The 24673-nt window shown below is 37.9% G+C and overlaps 1 protein-coding gene across 5 annotated transcripts in view; it reads right to left on the bottom strand.

The window, feature by feature from the left end:
* msrab (methionine sulfoxide reductase Ab) overlaps positions 1 to 24673 on the bottom strand; it is a 47133-nt gene that overhangs the window by 10297 nt on the left and 12163 nt on the right. For 4 of the 5 annotated variants that reach the window (XM_089120397.1, XM_089120400.1, XM_089120398.1 and 1 more), the window contains exons 4-6: positions 23751 to 23855; positions 14930 to 15036; positions 5903 to 6001 (exon numbers count right to left, since the gene is read on the bottom strand). In XM_089120397.1, the coding sequence (XP_088976523.1) occupies positions 5903 to 6001; positions 14930 to 15036; positions 23751 to 23855 (311 nt within the window). Of the gene's footprint in view, positions 1 to 1130; positions 6002 to 14929; positions 15037 to 23750; positions 23856 to 24673 lie in introns of those variants that run through there. The other variant, XM_039673945.2, reaches the window with a different exon arrangement.

Genomic DNA, 24673 nt, shown 5'->3' on the forward strand with positions numbered 1-24673 from the left:
CTGTGCGTAAGCGAGCGAGCGTCTGTGCGTGAGGGTCAAAGTAGGCTATAATTGTGTGTTCGCAGCTGTATGCGAGTGTGTGAGAAACGGCCACAGCTGAGAAACCTTCTAATGGAGCAATCACGCCTGGTCGCGAGAGCGCGTATGTGTGTGTGTGTGTGTGTGTGTGTGTGTTGAGGGCACACTGCTGTCTCTGTGCTGCCCAGTAAGCTTCACTGTTCTCCGGGCAGCACATCTGCGAGATGTGGGCGGTGTGGAACACCGGTGTCTCTCCCTCTCTCACATTCTCTCTGCCTTTATTTTTTTTCTTCTGTTCTAGACATCTTCCCTTATAGGGATTTCTGACCTCTGCCCCTGTAGTAACAGCACCACCCACCCTCTCTCTCTCTCTCTCTTACACACACACACACACTCTCTCTCTCTGGGGGTGGGAGGGAAATATCAAAGTGTGTCATCGTGTCCGGTCGCAAAACACACGTGCATGTGACTGGCTGGTGGCCTCATCACTGAGTGACTCTCCACTGCACCTGTGTGTGTGTGAGAGAGACCCAAGACAGGAAAGTCAAGTCAAGTCAAGTCACATTTATTTATATAGCGCTTTTCACAATACAGATTGTATCAAAGCAGCTTCACAGTGATAACATGTAAGTAGCACAACACAGATCAACAACATTGCTAAACACTAAATAAATAACCCCAACTGAGCAAGCTCAAAGCAAGCCAAAAGCAAGGCGACAGTGGCAAGGAACCAAAACTCCATCAGATTGGAAGGAAACACAGAAATAACTGCCGAGTGTCTTCATCCTGTGCTGAAGTGTGTGTGTAAGTGAGAGGGAGGAGTCAGACACTTGCACCTGGACAGTTTGGCTCTGTCACACTCACTGCCTTCATACTGTTGCACAAAGTCACCAATATGATCAGAGACAGAGGGAGGAATAATACAGACACAGAGAACAGAAAGAGTAGCTGATCTTTTGTAAGCAAGCTCCAAAATTAAACTTTTGGCCTCACCTGGCATTGACTTAAAAAAAATATTACTAAATATATTTTTAAGATATATTTCTATAGTCCTTGTGTATTTATCATATATATATATATATATATGACAATAATAAGAACATTCATCCGCACATTGTTGACTTTCCTCTTTTATTTTATTCTTTCAAAGTGAACTTTGATAAACTTTAATAAATTATTATTAATATTTGTTATAAATAAGACATCAACATAATTTTGAAATCAATAAAAACAATAATTATAGGGTGAATTCTGAATAATTAGGCCACTTTATGACATGGATATGCCTCACAAAAATGGCCCAGTTTATAGCATTTAACGTATAGCGTTTAACATACAGCATTTGTTTAACGTATAGCGTATAACATATAATGTATAACACATAACATATAACAAAACATAACATATAACATACAATACACTCACCTAAAGGATTATTAGGAACACCTGTTCAATTTCTCATTAATGCAATTATCTAATCAACCAATCACATGCCAGTTGCTTCAATGCATTTAGGGGTGTGGTCCTGGTCAAGACAATCTCCTGAACTCCAAACTGAATGTCAGAATGGGAAAGAAAGGTGATTTAAGCAATTTTGAGCGTGGCATGGATGTTGGTGCAAGGCTGGCCGGTTCTGAGTATTTCACCATCTGCTCAGTTACTGGGATTTTCATGCACAACCATTTCTAGGGTTTACAAAGAATGGTGTGAAAAGGGAAAAACATCCAGTATGCGGCAGTCCTCTGGGGGCGAAAATGCCTTGTTGATGCTAGAATTAAAGAATTACGTCGAATTAAGGCAGTTCTGAAGGCGAAAGGGGGTCAAACACAGTATTAGTATATGGTGTCCCTAATAATCCTTTAAGTGAGTCATAAACATAAAATGAAAACATAGGCTATATCAAATAAACATACAAAACACAATAACACAAAACAGAACATTACACAAAAAATTACAAATCATAACATAACCTAACACATATCACATAATATCACAAAACGCACAACAGAAAATGTAACAACTATTTTTTTTGTTAATTTTCTTAATTTTGGAGCTTGTCTGTTCACTAACAGCCACATAAAGAGTTAAAGAGAGTAAAACTGCTGAACCACATATAGTTCATTTCATTGAGATACAAGTGAGGCCATTTTCCATCAACACACTTTTTCACCCGCTGATCAATCAGATAGGCAGGCAGCGGTAACCACAAGGGGACATACCCAAAGTCAAACTGATTTTTATAGCGATGCGACAAGCCAGTGAGAAACATGTGCATAAATGCAAAAAATATCACCATCATACCAAAATAACCTCATGAAGGGGGGAAATGGGAGTAAGAGAGAGAGAGAGAGAGAGAGAGAGACAGGCAGAGAAAGCAAAAGAGAGAGAGAGCACCTGCACCACGGTCCACACCTACACACAGGTGTCAGGAAGAGATAGACACAAAGAGAAAAAAGAAAAGAAAAGAGAAAATAGAGCAGAGGAAATCAGACTGCGGTCAACAAAAAAGCTTTTTCTAGATTTGTCAGTGTGTCAGGGTGTGTGTACATGTGTGTGTGTGTGTGTCTGGTTCAATGAACATGCCACCACACCTGTGTGTGTATGTTGGTAGATTTGTGGCTGTACTGGACATAGTAATTCAACTAAAGACATGCAATATACAGCAGTCCCCCCCACACACACACACACACAAAATGCTTAGATTTCTTAAAAAATGAAAGTAAAAAGGGTCAGGTTTTGGATCATTAGAATTTATTGGAGTTTTGAACTTTAAGAATTTTTGGAGTTTAGAATTTATAAACACACTCGCATTAATTCTTCTGTTAAACCATGTGCATTATTTGAGCTGTAAAGTTTTTCACATCATCTTTTATGGTCAATATAGTGTTTTTTTAGGCCTTATGTTATCATGCCAATTTTACAACACCATTGGACACAACTTATAAATGCTTAGCAGTTTTTTAACACTAAAATCATGTTAAAGCACCAACTACGTCTCGTGAATTCAGTTCGATTGGAAAGAAGAGTTAAAATACATTTGATATGTATAGAATAAAAATGAAATATTCATACAATACAGCAATATATACACGTTACTTCTAAGAAAATGTCTACTGTAATTTAGCCATTAATTGTGACTTAAGTGTACAAACGACTTTTTGTGACCTCGGTATGAAGATCAATTTACATAGGGAAAAAAAGAAAGCAGTTGTTTAACAAATCTTGGTAATCTGACCTTCGCCAATGTTTGCGTTGAACCATACATAGCAGAAATGTGTGTTTGTAACTCCTATGCATGTCTGGCGGTGAAAACAGGTAGGTGCATATAGCACACACGTGGGAGTGTGAAGATGAATGCATCATTTCCCAGAAATCTGTCTGCTCATATACAGGTGCTGTGTGAATCATGTGTGTGTCTCATCCCAGATACACAGCCAGAGATGATAGATAACAGTGACATCATCAGCTGAGGAGCAGACGACAACACACCACATAAGACTCCCAGAATCCTCCATTCTGACGGTTCTACAAGCCCTTGACACAGTTTTTAAACCATGTCAAGGATATTACTTAAACAAAGTCAGTACCTCGTATTCAACTTAATGAGGTAAACAAGGGCAGTTACCGTCTGACAGATCAACATATAATCATTGTAATTATGCGGCTCTGGTCAGGCCAGTCAGCAGACTCAGCATATTCTCAAGGTCTATTCCATTTTCTAAAATGAGCAGCTGACTCATGTGTAGCACTTTACACAGCTGTGGTGTGAAACCAGCATATTTACAATAACCCACTTGAAGCAGGTTTGTATAGTTCACACCAGAATGAAACTTCTGTCATCATTTTCCCACCCTCATCTCATACAAATCCTGTATGACATATGTTGTGGAATACAGAAAAATACATTTTAAAAAATGTCTTCTGGTCGTTTCTGCTCTAACTCACCCTAAAGTTTTAAGGCTACAACACCTAAATGCCCCACAACAACCCAGAAAAACGTAACAACCATCTAGAAACCAACTGCCATCCAACCACAATTTTTTCCAGCTTCCAAGTCTCTCAAACGTCCCACGTATTTAAATTGGGTCCATGCCAAAATGACCTTCACAAGCCTTTGTAAAGCAATGACAAATCTTTCTTTTCTAGTAATTTCTGCTTTTGTTTGGTGATGCCAATGGCACAAAAATGACACATTCGACAATTTTCCCGAACTTATTCAGAGATATGCCTTTTATATTTACATGTGCTGCCTCCTAGTGGTAAAAAATGACATGTGCAACAAAGAAAATTACAGAGAAATAAAAAGAATTTTCCCTGAATAATAATAATAACTATAATAATGACTGGCCATTCATCCAGGTTGTCTCTCTGCCCGGTCTAGGTCACTGGGATAAGCTAAAAGCTAAATTCTATTTTTACAAATGTCTTATGTACACCTTTCCGAGTGGTTGTAAAAACTCTGGATTTCACAAAGCAAGCGTTGTGATGCATGTTACCATGAGGCAGAATTTGTCCTTTGTATTTTAAATCCGGGGGTGATGTATTAGAATGCTGCAGAACAATAATGTCCATAGAGATCAGCAATGGGCCACAGAGCAGATGCTCTAGAGCAGACAGTATGAAAGATTTAGCTTCAGGAAATATCACTGGCAGAAGGTTGCTGCTAGCTTTGGACTGAGACTACTGACATTTTGACAGGAAAATCCACACATACACTTACAAAACAGCCCTCTCACGTATTAAAAGAGTAATTCACACCGATCTTTTCAAGCTTTACAAAAAGAACCCAAAAGAACAGTGAAATAGTCCATATAATTAGTGCACTATATTCTTCTGAAGTCATCCGATACAATAGTTTTGGGTGAGAAATGGTGTGCTCCCTTTTAAAGCTTAAAAGCTATAGCCTATTTTAACTGCATGAAAAAGAGTGACTATCATTTTCTGTGTTTCAGTATTATTTTAGCTTCATTTATATGCGATCATAGTTTTAATATATTTTTTTTTCTCAAATTTAGTAGTTTTGTTATTTTTGGTTTTTGTTCTTATTATATTGTTCAAGTCTCCCTGCAGTCAATAATCGTACCCCTTAAAACTCATCTTTGATAATCAAAATGGCATTTTTCAATGCTTTTTCCTGTGAAAACACTTTCTTCATGCCTTAAAATATCTCAAATGCGACTACACAGTTGCTTCATTTTACCTGGACCCATTAATTTGCAAATTAGTCCCAGCCTCCACTCACTCACAGCTCGGACAACCTGATCCACTCAGTCAACTTTCGTAAATGCTACACAATGGCGAGAGGAAATATTGGTTAAATTCAGCCATATGTTTGAACCAGAAACTGATTCAGCAGAAAATGGAGTGATAAACACAGGCTTGTAGACAAGTCGGTGTAAGCTTTTTTATTTTAAGTTTATAAAAAGCTTTACACGTTTATAAAAGCTACTTAAATTTCCTGATTGAACTAAGGCCTAATCCTGGCTTAATCTAAACCCTGTCTGTGAAACCAGGCCAAAGTTAACTAAAAGAATTTTACCAAAAATGAGAAATACTGCTGGGTAAGTAGTTGAAATAAAAAAATAAATAAAAGTATTTCATTAAAATTCAGTAAAAGTTTTTTTGTGATGAAAAAAAGTTTTGTTATGGTTTTAGATCTAGATTACGATAAACCAGCTATTCAGAAGATTATTAAATATGACTTTCCTCAAGAAAAAAAGGAACTACGACAGGGTGAATAAATTATAACAAAGTTTTTGGGTAAACTATCCCTTTAAAATAGAAGACAATTATGTCTTTGTGCCCTGAGTCAGAGTTCCTCTTTTTCTCCTCCAAAAGAACAGGCGACACCTGTGCCCTTTAACCCACAGTATCCTTTAGGCACCTTGTGCAGATATTGCTGGTGATAGTCTTCAGCATAGTAAAATTCGGTGTGCTCTCGGATCTCTGTGGTGATCTTACCCAGGCCATTCCTCGCCAGCGCCTAGCAGAAGAGAAGAGAAAGAGACGTAAATGATGACACATTCTTGATATCAAGAGGATAAAATTGATTGCAGTCCAGGGAGAAGCAATTCGATTTGAACTGAAACAACACTTTCTTGTGTGCGAGATGTTAAAGGAGTAGTTCACTTTAAAAAAAACTTTTGCTGGTAATTTACTCAACCCCATGCCATCCAAGATGTCCATGTCTTTCTTTCTTCAGTCGAAATGAAATGAAGGTTTTTGATGAAAACATTCCAGGATTTTTTTCCCATATAATGGACTTTACTGGTAACCAAACGATTCAACGTCCAAAAGACAGTTTCAGTGCAAACTGCAAACTGTTCAAAGGGCTTTAAACGATTCCAGATGATGAATAAGGGTCTTATCAAGTGAAACGATCGCTCATTTAAAAAAAAAAAAATACAGTTTAAGTTTTATAAGCTCAAATGGTCGCGTTGCTCTGTTCTGTGATGCACGTTCGTGACTCTCCTGTTCGAACTCGTTTATCAAAATGAACGAAACTTTTCCCGAGTCAATTTGTTCATTTCGTTCGTTGAATGAACCAAATGACATGAAAAAAAGATTAATTCATTTTGATATAAATATCTTGGATATCTTGGATGACACGAGGGTGAGTAAATTATCAGCAAAAGTTTTTTTTTTTTTTTTTTTTTTAACCTCCTGAGACCCTGCGTGCACATACGGGGACATCACATTTTTGGTTCTGTGCAGCATAATACTTAATTCTGTGTGACTGGAACATGTTTTTCACAAACGAGGACACTTACACTGCCATCTGGTGGCGTCAGAAGAGAAAAAAAATTAACATAAATAATTTAAAGATGGCAGAGAAAACAGGTCACATGTCACGCAGCCACTCCAGACCAAAACTTCCACAAGGTAAACAATCTAATAACATTTCATTGTTGATTCTTGTTAAGTTATGCATAATAGTGTTGTATGTTTGAAACGGCATGCACATTTGACAAACTTTTGTAAAAATAAAGATTTACCAAGCTGCTAAAGTTGATGTCCCCATATGTGGACATTGGGACTAAGCTTCGTTGAAACTTGCAAAAAAAATGAAAATTTGTAGTTGCATTGAGCTTTGTGGCAGGCTCACACACTCGAGCGCGCACACACACACACACACTCAACGGGGCGGGGCTTCACTCACGATCGCGCATGCACACATACACACACTTGCTCACTCGCACACACACACACACGCGCGCACTCTCTCTCTCTCTCTCTCGCTCGCTCACTCACTCGCTATCGCTTACACACACATCACTCACTCGCGATCGCGCGCACACACACACACATACGCTCTCTCTTGCTCGATCTCCACCGTGGTGGAGCTCTGAAAATCAAAAAATCCCCTGGAAAAGATGGGCTGATTTTTAGAATTGCGCATCCAATGGTGCACCTCTCCTGGGCACGAATAAAGCCTATGGAGGGTTCAGGGGCAACAGTTACACAGTCTTTCACACCGGTTAAGTGTGATCCACTGTTCCCACAGATAAAAAGAACATTTCTAGTTTGGAGAAGCAGAAATTTTGGAGCATTGCAAAAAAAGAAATCAAATTTTCAATTTGTTTTGGATATGTTTTTTTTATGTGGATATTATATATTATTATGGATATTATATTTCATTATTATATTTATTTTGTTTTTCCATATCAATTTTCAGAAGTTATGCATGCAAGAGTAACAATGAAAAATGTTCAGGCACAATGCTCATGCTGTAAAAAAAAAATAGATTTGCACTTTTTTACACAATGGTGTATTGATTGTTTTCTGTGCATACAGACAATTTTTTGTTTTTTGTTTTTTCAAAAAGTGCTTCATGTTCAAATATAATATCTGGTTATATTTCTTGCTCCCTCCTAACCCCAAAAAGCTAAGAAATCTAAAAGCACACCAAACCAAAACTCAGGTCTCAAGTAGTTAAGATAGACCCACTGTCCTTGCATGAGGACATCATTTTATGCAAAAACTACTTCCTGTACAAAAACAAATTTTAGTTATTATACTTATTAGGTCCTACTTGTCCCAAATAGCAAGAAAAATTATAAAATGCACACCAGGCAAACTCTCGGGTCTCAGGAGGTTAAAGAGAACTACTCCTTTAAAGCCATTAGTGTCCAAAACTAGGGACATGGTTGAAGTTCTGTCTCCCTCTAGGGGTCACTTCTGTAAACTCCAACAGCAGAAAAAAAATTGCTTTAGGTAGTACTAGTACAAACATAGAGAACAAAACACCTTTGAACATCAATCACAGTATTTCTAAAGCTCACGTCTCTAGAACTGAAAGAAAAAGAGGAAAGAATTATTGCGCTGGTTTTTGAGTCATCACATCACATGCTGGTTCAGATCTCAGTCACTAGGTGGCGACATAAGTCTGCTGCATTAACTGCACTTCTGATTTAATAGCTAACAAAGGAGGCTGTATGTGCACCATAACATCCCAGAGACATCCTGACATCCTAACAACAGCCGGGACATAAACAAAACAAAGATACCTACAACAACATAAAGCCAACATTCCCCATATGCTCTGTATGTCAAAATCTTGCCTGTGAAAATTAACATTTTTAAAAGGCAAAAAGTTGAGAATGATTTTACTGGATTATTACATGTTTACACACTTGCTACAGTGAACAGGAAGATGAGTGTAAAGAGAGGACCAAACACTTGATGAGAAAAATAAATTATTAATTAAATTATGATTTAATTATAATGTCATTTTTAATAATAATTATTATCATCACAATGACTCATAAATAAAATGCTGTTATTTTTGGTAAAGTATATAAAAAAAATATCCCGTAAAAAAGTAATACATTAAATAAATGAATTAATTTAGTTCATTTAGGCCTTTTTATGTGGTTCTAAAGAGCACATTGGTTTACTTTCCTTGAATTAATTAATTAATTCATCTGGCACATGAAAAAATATTTTTCACAAAAAATATATGTAATGTTTTTTTTAATTTTTTTTTATTATTATTCTTATGGGGGCTAGGCCTACACTCTAAAAAATGCTGGGTTGTTTTAACCCAATTTTGGGTCAAATATGGACAAACCTGAAATGTTGGGTTAAAAATGTAATGTAAAAATTTAACCCAACGGCTGGGTTAGTCCATATTTGACCCAAAGTTGGGTTAAAACAACCCAGCATTTTTTAGAGTGTACATTGGTAGGCCTGGATGGGCCAACAGATCTATTTTATTTTATTGTTGAGCCTTTTTTATAACCCTTTAAATTGTGCACATTATTTAAAATAGTGTAGGCCTACACTAAAAGCAAAGGAAGTGTCAATTTGGGAAAACTGTATGTTTGTGTGGAAAAGGTGACAGAAACTTGGTGGCCAAAGCTCAAGGTCTGTGTCTCTCTGATGGAGGAGAACATTTTTCTGGAAAGTCAAGTAGAGAGAGAGAGAGAGAGAGAGAGAGAGAGAGAGAGAGAGAGAGAGAGAGAGAGAGGGGGGGGGGGGTGCAAGGAGAGCGTGATATATTACATAAGCATTTGCATATCTGAATATGCTTCATGTGACTCTGATGAATCAACTAATGCCACTAACACAAGAGGGGTTCTGCATCCTTAAACACACTCATGTTATTATTAGTCCAACTATTTGCTGGTGTATATACTGTCTTCATTATAGCTTTTCCACAACCAGAATTCCCTTAATATTCCCATTAGACTGAATTTAATTTGGGTTTCTCTGTGTGTCTCTGGGCACAAACTTACCTTATAAGACTATTTACACACACACTCACAAATCTACATGTGCGCACTAACACACAGTCCCTGTGTGCGTTTAACTGCAACTGCTTGTCCTACTTTTAACATAAATAATGAATATTAATGCAGCTCTTTCTATGAACTAAAAAGCTATGCTGCAAAATATCTGAATATGGAAACCGACAGTGTTTTAGCTTAGCTATCTTGCGTATCGTTTCTGCTTTAGACTATATAATCTCTGCTAAAAGCTGAGATATATGAGAATGTGATTCACTTTAGGCCAAACATTCAAAAGGATGATAGAATAATGGTAAAAAACAAACAAACAAACGAACAAAAAACAACAGTGTAAAGGGCAGGCCAAGGCTGTTCTGTGCATCTCCACCCATGTTTAGTCTGCATGTAAGCATGTGTGTGTGTGTGTCTGTGTGCATGAGATATAGTCAGGAATCCATTTTGTCATACTTGGCTGTTCCTGCATTTTGTGAGAGGGAATAAGACAGTGGAGGGTCATGTGACCTGTGAGAGGAGACAGATCAAAGTGCGAGAGCATGAGCATCTATATGTTTAAGATTCCATGGCATGGAACAGAGAGAGAGAGATTTTGTTTTTAGGTAGAGCGCTTTTGGGAACCTGAGCTAGGCATCACTAGCGATTAACATTTTTGAAGAAAAACTTATTTATTTAAGCCAATTACTACTATATTTATGATTATTACATGGTTCTTTTCATTATCAAAATCTGCTAGCATGGTCGAAATAATTAAATCGTTTTCCTTTATTCTTAAAGTCAGAACCAAACAACATTCAAATCACATTTGGTTTCCATAAACTGACATATTTCACAATAAAACAGGATATTTCACCCGAAGAAAAAATAGGGAAAAATTGACTAGATTGTGAATTTAACTGGTTAATGTCAGCTAAAAAGAATTTTACATAAAACTTTTTATTGTTTTTACAAGGGTTATAAAGAGAACAAAGAAAAACATGACTAAAGTAATAATGAAGTAAAAAAAAAAAAAAAATGCATATGGGTGCTACATCAATACGGTCTATTAATTTCATTAAAAAAAAACCCTTTTTTACATAAAAATCTTACATTTTACTAAATTTTATTTGGATGATAAATATTATGATAACACTTTGAAGTGGGAATAACAATAGCATTGCACAAAAAACGCAAAATATAAATATTCTAATAAATAAATGTACATTTTTACCTTAAAATGGTTTTTATCCCATTTGTGCATTGCATCCCCCCCCCCCATATCTCTCCACATTATTTGATATGGGGCATAAAAAGAACATAACATATCCATAATAAATAAATAAATGAATGAAATGTTGGTGTCTGCAGCATAACACGCACAGATAAACAAAGAAAATTCATAAACTTCCATTCAAATCCCCAAAATAACTCCTCAGAGAAAGTGCTTCACTGCAGCAGAATTGTACCTCCACTCTCTCTCTCCTCTCGCTCTCTTTGACTACTGAATAAAAACTCTTTGATGTTCTGCAAATTCCTACATTTTATTACAGCACCCCTCCCGTCCCATCCTCTCCTCATCCACGGCATTTAAAAGAGCGTTTCTTCCTCTCCCACTCCTGCTTTTCCTTCTCCCTGACTGCCCTCACTGATGGCAGAGTTTTGAGAGACTCTGATGGAGTGCAACTCTCAACGGGTGCTAATAATTCATTTCCTGTCTGCATGTGATGTCAGTGTCTGATTCATCACCTGAGTTTGACCTGATGGAAGAGTCCTCAAAAAGGCCTCATCAATCTCTTCACACTCATCACGCCTGTCTTTCACTTCACTGTCCCTCTTCAACATTTTCACTATCCACTGCGAGGCAATCTGTGCTGCTTTTCCGTAGTACGTGAACACAAACGCACATTCCTCAATATTTTAACAAGACTCTGGGCTAACATGTCTAATCTCATCACTGCTGCTTATGTAACCAAGCTGCTCTTCGAAACCACTTCAGATTTGCTCTGCCCTCGGAGAGAAAAGGATCAGGAGGGAAGCACAAGCATCGACTGCAGGGAAAAGCTATAAAGTAGAGTATATTTGAAGAGTTCAGATGCAAAAGCCTCTAAATGCCATTTGAAATTTTCTTCTTTAATGATGATTTTTTATCAAACTTGTATATTTAAGTTCAGTAATTTCACTTAAATAAAAATTAATAGGTAATTATCATTGCCATTTAGGTGAAATTACTGAACTTAAATATACAAGCTTGATAAAAATCATCATTAAAGAAGAAAATTTCAAATGGCATTTAGAGGCCTTTGCATCTGAACTCTTCATTTGTCGCACTTTTAATAAACATAATTAAAATAGATTTCATGCAATCCGGAGCCATTCGTTCCATTCAAAAGGTCATCAGGTTTCAGGTCATATCACCTACTGTACAACTTCACGTGCCGTATAGAATTTCTAGAACAGTTTATTTGCAATACTATTTAAACAATAGTTCTATCCTATCAACACCAGTTCTCGTATATATATATATATCTTATATTGATCATTATTTAGGCAACGTTTTTCTTTTTTTTTATTCATTAAGGATGCGTTAAATTTATAAATGAAATAAAATAAGAAAACAATATTTAAAATAAATTTCCTGAAAAAATAATCCTGAAAAAAGTATCACCGTTTTAACCAAAAACATTAAGCAGCACAACTGTTTTCTCCATTAATAATAATAAGAAATGTTTCTTGATCACCTAATCAGCATCTTAAGAACATTATGTAACACTGACTTCAAGTAATAACTTCTGAAAATTCAGCTTTGCCATCACAGGAGTAAACTATTAATAAAACATTACAATTTTCCCTGTATTTTTGATCAAATATATATATATATATATATATATATATATAAGTGCATGTCTGTCCAAATCATCTATGTATTCTCCTATCTTTATTTAGCAAGAACACTTTAAAACATTATAAATTTAAACACTTTAATACACATAAAATGTTATTGGTCCATTTTAACCCCTGCTGACATGCAATTTGTGGGGTCCTCACTACATCTGTGTGTGTGTTCATTTTAAGCTTGTGGGGTCACAAGGGCCATCAACAGCATGTCCGTTTCGGTCCCCTGATCTGATTGCGTCCCTTTAACCACAGCTGCCTCCCGCAAGCCTGACCTTTCACCCCTGATGCGCACAAGGCCAAGGCCAAGAGGGGTCACCCAACCTCCCTGCCACCGCCTCATTCCCCTCTCACCCAAATCACATCTGAGCCCTAGAAGCAAGGCGGATGACATGAGGAGCAAAGCGTACCACGGTGATGTTAACCCAAGCTCCTGCATCTCACAAAACAAAGCATCATCACGCTAGTTCGACAGGCTAACAGTCCAGGCAATCAGATGAGCATCTTTCTGACAGGTGTGGGCGGTCAGTGTTTGACAGTGGACAGTTTGAGAGAAGAGAGGACAAAAGTGCTTCTGAAGATGTGGTGGGGAAGAAAAAGCAAATCATTGGCTAAATCTGTGGTTATATTTTCTACACTAAATTTATTAAAGCATTCATGTTTTGGTTGGTATTTGTTTTTATTTTTTTTTTTTTACATTTCTCACCAAGGCTGAGTTTTGGTTTATCACCATTTATTTGATCAAAAATACAGTAAAACTACAATAATTTGTTTTTGTGGAATATTATTATAATTTAAAATAACTTTATTATACATTTTAAAATGTAATTCACATGTACAGTAATTCAATGTAATTCATTCCTGTGATGGCAAAGCTGAATTTCAGCATCATTACTCCAGCTGTGACAGTGAAGAGAATCTGTGTCACAAATCACGACCTTCACTTTCCTTTTTGCATGAATGGAGTATTTATGTTAATGTTAATTACGGATGAAAGTTGAATATAAGGAAGTGTGTTGTACCTGAAAAATATGCATCATCCATTTGTTTGTGTATTGAGAAGTTTGCCAGTTGGGATCGTGATGGATGGATTAATGGGGAAGGACGGCCGCTTGCCAATCTGGAATTCAAAGTGGAATTCGTTGCACTTCCAGACTAACTGATTTCTAATCTAACTAACTGTTCTAAAGACAAGCCAAAGCTGCTTATCCGCCTTATCTAGGTGTCGAAGATGACACGCGATCTAATCGCTTCTTGCCTGCAAATGTGCATGACACAAGGTTTTCTGCATGGATTTTAAAAACTAATGAACTAGCTAGTGTTGAACTTTCTTTTTTTGTTTTGTTTTTGTTCATTTATATCCATTTTCTCTTTTTTGTGTTATAATTATTATTATTATGAACAGTATATAATTTACGAATCCATTGTGAACTGAATTTTTCTGGGATTATTACTATAATTTTAGTGTGTAACAGGTGGTTACATTTTGGCTATCCTGGGTTGATTTAAATTTTGACAGGTTTTACCCAGTCTGGCACCCAAAGTTTTCTTTATTTGTGTTAGTGCGGCCACATGATCACATGAGTGTGTCACATGATCCTTCAGAAATCATTTAAATATGCTGATTTGCTGCTCAAGATACATTTCTTATTATCAATGTTGAAAACAGGTGTCCTGCTTAATATTTTTGTGGAAATCATGACACTTTTTTTTTCAGGATTCTTTGATGAATGCATAGTTCAAAAGAATTGCATTGCATTTATTTGAAATATAGATCATTTGTAACAATACAAATGTCTTTACTGTCACTCCTGAACAATTTAATCCATCCTTGCTTGATATAAAAATTAAGTACATTCAAAAATAGAAAACTATATCTTACTGGCCACCAACGATACGATTTTGAACGATAATGTACTTAATTGCTCATGAATCCCCCCTCTAATACATCATTTAGAAAAATTACATCCCTTGGGACATTCTCAAATGTAAAAATAATTATTAAATAATTTTTTTTTATAAAAATGCAAAAAGTTATCTTCTAGGGATTAAACTTCATTTGTACAGCCATTATATTTAACTTTACATAAAAACAATAAAAGTCTATGATAGGTCCTTATTTTAGCTAAGTAATATCTAAATAATCATAGTAAATAAATAACAGAATCGTAATAAAGGGTTTGAAGGGGCTAGGAAGGGGTAAGGGGGAAGTGGGAAGTGTTATGAAATATCATTAACTTATTAAAAAAAGGGACATGATACAATGTAAAGTTTGTGTGTGTTTCGAGATACTGCACCTCCTGGTACATATGCTTGCTCATCATGGCCAGCTCTTGCTGTTCTGGGCTGTAGGTGTAGATGGCAGAACGGTACTGTGTGCCATGGTCATTCCCCTGTGCCATTCCTAAAAAAATACACACACATATACACATAATTTAGACCCATTTAAAATCTCACACCTCAAGAATTTGCAGTTATTTAAGATACACTGAATATGTCAATATTTTTAATGATGTTTCTAACATTATCAAGCAACATTCGATTCTACTGTGATGTTACAGAAAGAAAGAAAGAAAGAAATACAGCAATCTTGGATTCATTCGCCCCTTGGTAAAATATGGGAAGCTATTTGTGTTTCAGCGCATTCCTGTCATGTAACCTCCACAGTGAATTTACTCTCTCATCCATCTTTCCGTAGAACTGGATGTCGGACATCTTGTTGTGCGCTCTCTACCGTGTGGTGCCTTCTGTAGCTCTCTCTCTCTCTCTCTCTTCAAAGGCCAACACACTGCATTCTGATTGGCTGGTCCTACAAAGCCAAAGCGACAATCACTGACCTTCCTTGTGACCCTGAGGCCTGTGTCATCAATGCCGCCAAACACATCACAGAGCCAAATTATAGAAAATGTTTCTAGAAAGAACTATTTGCACACTTAATTAGCACTTACACATGTCTGAATGCCACTGCACAGACTCCAATATCAAATCAAACATTTACAATCAGATTTTTTGCAAAAATGAGACATTTTTGCAAAACCTTTTAAACATCTAGTAGATCCACAGTCAGTTCCCCACAAGTTAACATGTGTACACAGAATTAACTATGGAAATAATCAACTAACGTTTGATATCCAGAGACCACATAGCCTACCTTTAGTTCAAAAGTCAGAAGAAGACAAAGAAGTCTCTTATCCTCACAAAGGCGGCATTTAGCATTTTCAAAAATACAAGTAATAATATTGTGAAATATTATTACAATTTACAATAGCTGTGTTCTATGATGATATATTTCATGTAATATATTCCTGTGATCCAAACTGAAAAATCAGTATCATTACTACGGTCTTCAGAGTCACATGATCCCTTTATTGAAATTATTCCAAAAAGCTGATTTGGTGCTCAAAAAACATGTTGTTATTTAATGACATGGAATTCAGACATTTTTAAAGTGAGGTTTAAGTGCCCTCATATTTTTAGAGCCACACTGTATATCAAAACCCTTTTTTAAAATTGCTCTCCTCACAAAAAGAGTTAAAAACAAAAAGGAAACAGCGAGCACTCAATGTACTCCACCCGTGACAGTGAAGCACTTCTTTTACAGCCTCCATCTCAGTGCTTAGTTATTATTGATGATCCTCCATGTTCAAGCTGAATAATATACAGAATCTCTCCTCTCAACACACACACAAACCACACATGAACCGCGAGTGGAGAACACTGCAAATGTGTTGTCAGCGCACAAACAGGGTGAGAGCAGAGAGCTGGGCAGAAGCTGACTCCATAAATGTCACACACAGTCTCTGTCTCCCCATAACACAGCTCTCCCGCAGGAAAACTATTTCTGTTAATGCAGAGGTCAAGAAGCTTCACCCTTTGCTTTAGAAGGAGGGGGAAAAGGAAAGATTTACTATGTGTGCTTGTGAGTGAATAAGCTGTACATGCACGTGAAAGTGCACACACACACACAAGAAAACACAGCCTCATCCTGACAGGGATCAATCCAGACACTTCAAATATCAGCACTTGTGTGGCTTCTCCAGGTGGGATGACGAGGAAGGAGGGGAGAAAAAAAAGATTTGGAAGGGTGGATGAAAAGGAAAAGATGAAAAGGGCTTGAGGACAGTAGCAGTAGTTCGCAAGTTACAAGTAAGAAACACGGATGTGTCATTGTTTATTCACCTTCATGTTGTTCCACACAATAGATGTCAATGGTTACCAAATATAAATACACACACACACACACACACACAATTATTCAACCCCCATTGCAAATCAGATTTATTGGCAAAATTTACAGACTTTCAGCTGTTTGCAATGAACAAATCAAACAAAAGTTATTAAAATAGCTCAACACAACAAATGTTTCCAATGGTTTCCCCAAATTCAACTTAAAAAGCCACTTTTAATGACTTCTGCAGTCTCAAAACTATTCAACCCCTTCATGGTAAGCATCTTTAGTACTTAGTAGAACACCATTTTGCAGTTATTATGACCTGATATAAACAAAAGGTATAACCAGACACCAGCTTTTGGTAGGATTTATGAGGAATCTTAGCCCATTCCTCATAAACAATGGCCTCCAGTTCAATAAAATCTTGCAACCACCTTCAAATCCCACTGGATATGGGGTTCAAGTCCGGTGACTTTGATGACCACTGTCTTCCAGGACTTCTTCTGCAAACAAGACTTGGTGGAATTTGAGGTATTCTTGGGATCACTGTCCCGTTGGAAGGTCCAATATAAAGCTTCAGCTTTTAGGCCCCTTAGTGCTAATTGGGCATCGTTTAAATGCCACAGCCTACCTGAGCATTGTTTCTGACCATGTCCATCCCTTTATGGCCACCATGTACCCATCCTCTGATGGCTACTTCCAGCAAGATTAATGCACCATGTCACAAAGCTCAAATCATTTCAAATTGGTTTCTCGAACATGACAATGAGTTCACTGTACTAAAATGGCCCCCACAGTCACCAGATCTCAACCCAATAGAGCATCTTTGGGATGTGGTGGAACGGGAGCTTTGTGCCCTGGATGTGCATCCCACAAATCTCCATCAACTGCAAGATGCTATCCTATCAATATGGGACAACATTTCTAAAGAATGCTTTCAGAATCAATGTCACATAGAATTAAGGCAGTTCTGAAGGCGAAAAGGGGTCAAACACAGTATTAGTATGGTGTTCCTATTAATCCTTAAGGTTAGTGTACATATACAAAAAATACATTATACACACCCTCATTCCCTCACTCGCTCAACCAAAAAACTATATACGCACACCCACCCACTCACATACATCCGCAAACAATACAAACAAAACTAACACAATTGCCCCCCTCCCTACTGAGTGATCTACCATAAAATATAATTTAAAAAATAATCTTTACATAGATCTTTTCCATAAAATTAGAGTTAGTCAAGTCAAGTATATTTATATAGTGCTTTTCACAGTATAGATTGGATCAAAGCAGCTTCACAGTATCAATCAAAACATAATAAAAATAGTTAATGAGAGTTAAGTCTAAATTCACTTGTAGCATTTTAAAACAACAGATTTAACTTTTCAAAGCAGTACAGAATTTTGAAATTGGCAGTTTATCCGTAATCAAAATAACACAAATTACATGGTTTACCTTTATGGTGAATCTTGTTGCGTGGAAAAAAATAACATGGTGGTTTGAAACAACAAGAAGGTGAGTTAGAAATCACAGATTTTTATTTTTTATTTTGAGGCGAACATTTCATGTGTGTGCAGTGTGGCTGCCTGGCTGGATTATGAAGTCTGTGGACTGACTCCAGAGATCTCTCCACATCTTTCAAAAGCTACATTTTCGCTGTCATAAAAAATGTCAATCATGTGTCATACTGATGGCTCCAAATCTCAGTCGAATGGGTTTATTGCTTTACGCGTTTTGACGACCGAAGTGCCTCTCAGTGTCTGCGGATAAAACAACGTACTCTACCCACTAAGGAGGCTCAAATGTAAGCCAACAAGAAGACATAAAAACAGTTTGGCTATTGTGTGTTTGTTTACTAAGCTGATGGAGAATGTCCATAATGTGTTTGTGATGGTGCATGTGTGATGCTTTTGCAGGGTTTTGGCGAGTGTATGTTTGTGCATTTATGTTTGTGTGTATGATGCAGGCTTATATGTGAGTGTGCATGTGTGTGAGGGGTTGTTCAGAGCACTGTTGTGTGTGCCCTTTGGGTACGGTGAAGCAGTGTGCGTGCGAGAGCAGCCAACTAAGAGGAATGGTGCAGAGCCGGGTCTATTTTTACACCTCTTATGTAACACACATATACACACAACCTTGTTCTCGCACACACACAAATTCTCTTTGCGAATAAAAATACATGTTTAAATTGTGTAGTAAATGTAAAATGGTTTGTTAATACGCGTGTGTTTGTTATTTTTAACATGTAGCCGGCTAGCCGCTAGTATTTGACTGATGAAAATGTTTTTTTAAATTAATTACACACCACAAATAATGCTCTCTCGCTCTCATTTTTCTTCCAGAAAAGAATTATATATCAATGAAACACTAGCTCCGTAACTGTAAAATACTCTGTGGCAAACATACGTTGTTGCTGTTGGTATTCAAGGCCTAACAGTGAAAAATTGAAAACCAAACTGAAGTGTGAAGGCTATGGCACAGTGGGTAGTGCACATGCTCATGACACTGAGAGCCATTGTCCACACAGAGATGCAGGTTTGAATGTAGGCGGTCATATTCTAATCTCAATCTAATCTTCCTCCCTACACTTTCCTTTCGCCATAATTTTAAAGGCAAATAGCCTGTAAAATAAAATAAAATAAAACAGCAATGCTACGGTTTTAGTTTTTGTTTATGTTACGTTGTGCTGGCCGACATCTTTAGACTAGCTGTGCGGAACTATTAAATACTTGCAGTGATAATGTAATAGAAATTCATAATTTCATGAGTAAAAGTGGCCAAAAGCATTTGGGAATATGCATTTGTGTATATGTACGTATATGTATTTGAGAAAGGTCTCTTATGTTCACTAAGGCTGCCTTTATTTTATTTAAAAAAAAACAAAACAAAAAAAAAACCCTCCAGCAAAATCATGATTTTTTATTTATTTTATTTTAATTAATTCCTGTAATGACAAAGCTGAATGTTCAGCAGTAAATACTCCAGTCGTCAGTCACATGATCCTTCATCACAATATGCTGATTTGGTGCTTTTCGATGAATAGAACGTTTTTATTTGTAAAAAGGTTTCAACTGCAAGCACCTTCAGAAAAGCAACAACAAAACATCCAAATCGGTCCAATATGCCTGAAAAATAGGCTTAGTTTCTTGATTTAAAGAAAACAATGTTTTCTTCCAGCAAATTCTAGCCCTTTTTCCCCATCAAACAGAAAGAAGCATCTCAACCGTTTCTCGTCTACTCTCCATAAATGACCTCTGTCAGCCCCTCCCCCTATAGCTGATTGACAAACTGTAATGAGCCCCCCTCGTCGGGGGGAGGCAGGGGTCGAGGTCACCCCCCGAGAGGCACGTGCCCGTTGCAGACTGAACCCCAAAAAGAAGGGGGGGTCTTTTCTTTTTGTCACATTTGGTGGCTTGTGCACAAAACGGTGTTCGTGAACCCAATAACCTTCGTTTTCAATGACAAATCAAAAGTGTTGCTGAGGGATTATAGAGATCCAAACAGCTTCGGCACATAATTAGCTTGTGTATTGATGTTTTGCTCTTCAAGGTTCAATATAGATAGCAAACGTGTCAGTCAGTCACAGGTTACACACTGAAGGCAGGTGGAAAACAAGATTTAACGTTTACAGGCCTGAAACATTGTAGCTTTGGAGCGCCTGCGTCAGCCATCTTGTCTCTACCCCTTGAAGCGTGCATTAACGCATCTCTCTGACGCAGCAGCTACATAAATACTGCAAATCAAGAAAAAAATCATGACACGATAAAAGATGAAAGTGGCAAGACAGAAAAACGAGGACAAAGAAGGAGAGAAACCCGCCCTCTTGCCTCTCACTGTTAGCGGAACGAGGGATGGCGGAACGAAGAAAGTGACTAAGAGATAAAAGCGGAGGGTAAGAATGAGGAGTCACTGCGGAAATGCGGGTGGGATGATGGAGAGGGGGAGCGAAAGATGGAGGAGAAGGAGATGGGGGAGGAGAAGAGAAAAGATAAGATGCTGTTATCCTGTAGACATACTGAGAGCCCTGGGGTCCGCTGGGAATGGGGAGGGAGGGAGGGAGGGGGGTCTTTCTTAAACAAGGAAGTAACAAACTGCTGAGGCGATCAAGCGTGTATGTGCTTCTCTCATGTGTGTGTTCGCGCTGCACTTCTCCATTCTATAGTTTGCCACAGGCGATATAATTGTTACACTGGCTTCAGTCATTTCCTGTTCGTCAAATCCATCCAGGAACCCAGTTTTCCTGACTCGCCTCACCCCACCCTCGGCTTCCAGTACCATCTTTGTCAGCACAGCCAGAGATGTAGCATGACGGCATGAAATGCAGCCTATATTTTTAGAAAATGAGCGTAGGGTTTAAGGAAGCCACCACACGTTTTCAATACCATGACCTAAAGACTCTGCCAGAGCAAGTGTTGCTGGGTATAATATGGGGGTACGAAGAGGAGCGTGCTGGGAGAGTTTGATTGGCTGTAGATGTTGCTATCCCAGCCGTGATTGGACGATTCCAAATCATGCTGCTGAAAGCAGAACCCTTTGAACTGTGAGACAGCAGCTGAATACACAGGTCTTTGTGCGCAACGGGAACAACCGTGCATGTATGTATCCTATGAAACCTCACACATTTAAAGTTTCACAACATACATAGATCTCTACCCGTGATTCAGAGTAATGACGAACACGCACACACACGCAAGCACAGATTCATAGTTGATATGATGTGAGGGTTCGGGTACGGACAAATGGAGTGTGCGTTAAGCATTCATGGATGAACAGCCTACAGAGATGTTCCCGATCTCAACAGCCAATTGCAGTGCAGCGGCCTGTGCTAAAAAACACAATCTGATGCTTGTGTCACGCACATGGGCCATGCTCGTCATCCTGCTTCCCAACCCAAACTCCTGCAGGGTCATGAAACACAGCCTAAGTGCACATTTAAATGTCAATCCAGGTGAGTAAGTTTCATACAAGCAGAAGACATGTTCTCACATGACTGTGAATATGTGTGTTCATATGTGCGGTCACGATGGTTGACTAGTCTAGCCTATGACAATGCAATAAAATGATAAATATTAATTTTTATAATGAATATACATTTTGTAGTTATGTCAGGCTGTACAGTTTTTATTGGGTGGAAATTGCTATTCATGAGTAAATGACTATAAAAGTCATGTATATTCGTTGGTGTACAAGAATAATGATAGAATTTAATTATTTTAATTGTTATTTGGAATCGGAATAAAAGGCAGCGAGTTCTTTTTTTTGGTCTACACTAGTTTGTAAAATGCTATGTATCTCTAAGACAAACAGTTCAGCTTAAAAAAGAAACGGACCTTGAGACCTCTTCTCAGCGTTTTATTCTGTTAACGCAAGAATGGATCTTATGCAAACACCCCCTAAGAAACGCATCAGATCGGGTTGGGTAGACATCTTCCTAAGCCAGTCTAATTATACAAGACATCCATAAAGGTATAGTTAATTCAAAAATGAAAAGTCTGTCATCCTTATCTGTATGATTTTTTTTTCTTCCACACAATGAAAGTCTGTTGTTTGGATATTATAAATATTCTTACTTAAATGTTCTTATAAATATATTAGTTTGTGTTCTGCACAAGAAAGTTCTACAGGTTTGAAACAATATGAGTGGGTGAGTAAATGATGAAAGATTTACATTTTTGGGGGACTATCCCTTTAAGATCAGCTGGTCATTTAATTGCTCGGACAACCCACAGACTAATCGATTTTGAAAATATGTTATCTGCACATCCCTTGTATTCTCATAGGTAAAGGAAAACAGAGCAAGGTAGATGTTTAATCACATTTGAAGTCCATTTCTGACAACTAACCCTGGCTTCTAGCAGTAATTTTCTGCGCTCTACTTTCTGGGGCGTTCTGGCTGACAGGTTGACGGTGTTCTAAGTGACTTTTTAAAGTTCAAACACCTTCAGAACATGATGTGAATTAGAGAGCTGGCACAGAACCGAACACACAGTAATCATGTCGGCTCAAGCTGATGATTTGACATAAAACCACTCCATGGTCCTTAAAACCATACTCTGACTTTTAGGGGCGTGTCGATATATAGGCACGCATTACTGACCTTCAAACGGAATACGTGTACCTTCCATGAAGAAAAAATACAAACAAAAAACGTTATTACAGGGTCTGACTAAACGAACCACAGACGTCATATAAACTATTCAAGCGGAGACTGTAGTCCCACAGTTCAGCGATGAAGGAGAGCCGAAGAGTTATGTGTGTGTGCTTCAGGTCCTCAGGGTCAGGCTTTATGAATGTTTCAGAAGAGTGTCTCTTCCTCTCTTCTCTCTCTGTTTCAGGGTGACTGAACACAGAGCGCCAAACAACAGCTTCATGCTGCAGCCACACTGTTACGACAGACAGAACTTTAAATCTATTTATGTGTCTGTTTGGGATCACCAAGTCTCTCAGCTCAACCAATTAACTGAATGGAGTGAATTCATTTTTGTGTATTTATATATCAGGGTTTTGGAGTCTCATCTTTTGCGCTGGATTTCAAACAGACAGCAAGGCTGATATATTCTCAAACGAAGACCTGAAGGACAACACAGACGGCAAATATCAGCTGTGTGTTCAGGATTTGGTCTGTTTCCAGTGGATTGGAGGAATAGGTGACGCTTGCACTAATGCACACATGCACAATGTCTCTTTTCCTCTCATGGCTGAATTGGTCTCAGACACATTAACATAGCCAGTCTGAGGCTGTTCCAATTCCCGCAAGATCATCCTGACCATCCAGCACTCACATACACATGCACAGGGCAGTGTGAACAGACAGATGCAGCCATGTTTTAACCTCATGAGGCCGTTTGCTTTTGGACCACTGCATCTCACACCCAGGGGTCTTTCTATGGACATCTGTGTGAGTGAATGTTTGTAGATGTGAGGGAATAGGTGTGTTTGTTTACCTTGAGTGGGGTCATGGCTCTCCCAAAAGACTTTGAGAAGTTTCTCTAAGCTGATATCTTTAGGAGAGAAGACCACTCGCACTACTTCGGTGTGCCCCGTTAGACCTAAAGAAAATGGCAGGAAAAAGAAGTAACGCACAAATAGAACTATGCAATTGTTGAGTGATTTTGCAGTCTATATTAAATTATGGCTATAGAAAAGGATGTTGAGTATTTTAATGACTCTATTATTGTCTGTTTTTTTACAGAACATTTTAAAGGGGACCTTTCATGAAAATATGTCTTTTTCCATGTTTAAGTGCTATAATCGACTCACCAGTGGGCGGGAAAAGTGACAACCCAGTAATGTTGTTTTGGTAAGCCTTTCTCGGCAAGTATGTCAAAAAATAAGCCAATCAGATTTCGCTCCCCTTCTGATGTAGAAAGGGGATTAGGGCTGGGCGATAAAACGATAACGATAATTATCGCGATATAATTTTCCTCGATAAAACGATATCAAGAGGTCGATAAACGTTCGATAATGTTTATGCGTCAAAAACGGAACGAAACTCGTTTAACCGCGCGCGCCACACGGAGCATTTATCCGCTCCGGTCAAAGTCCAAATGGCAGCGCACTAAGTGCAGCGCGAGGCGAGCTCACGCAGACGCGCCTCTGATCGTTTTGCTCACGAGATCCAGTGAGAAGCACTTGAGTTCAGCGAAGAACACAAATGTCAAGTTTGAACCAGTTTAAAGGCCGATGAAACACCGCTGACCAAAAGGAGAAACACTGTGTACAACGATACAGTCAGAATCTGAATTGATACTGAATCCATTTAGCCTACCATGGATTTACTCTAAGGTTAGCCTGGTAATATTACCTGCACCATGAAATGTGGGATATACATATATATTGTATAATATTATTAATGTAGACAATGTAT

This window comes from Pimephales promelas, chromosome 15, assembly GCF_988280905.1.
Source record: "Pimephales promelas chromosome 15, fPimPro1.hap1.1, whole genome shotgun sequence".
Lineage (NCBI taxonomy): Eukaryota > Metazoa > Chordata > Actinopteri > Cypriniformes > Leuciscidae > Pimephales > Pimephales promelas.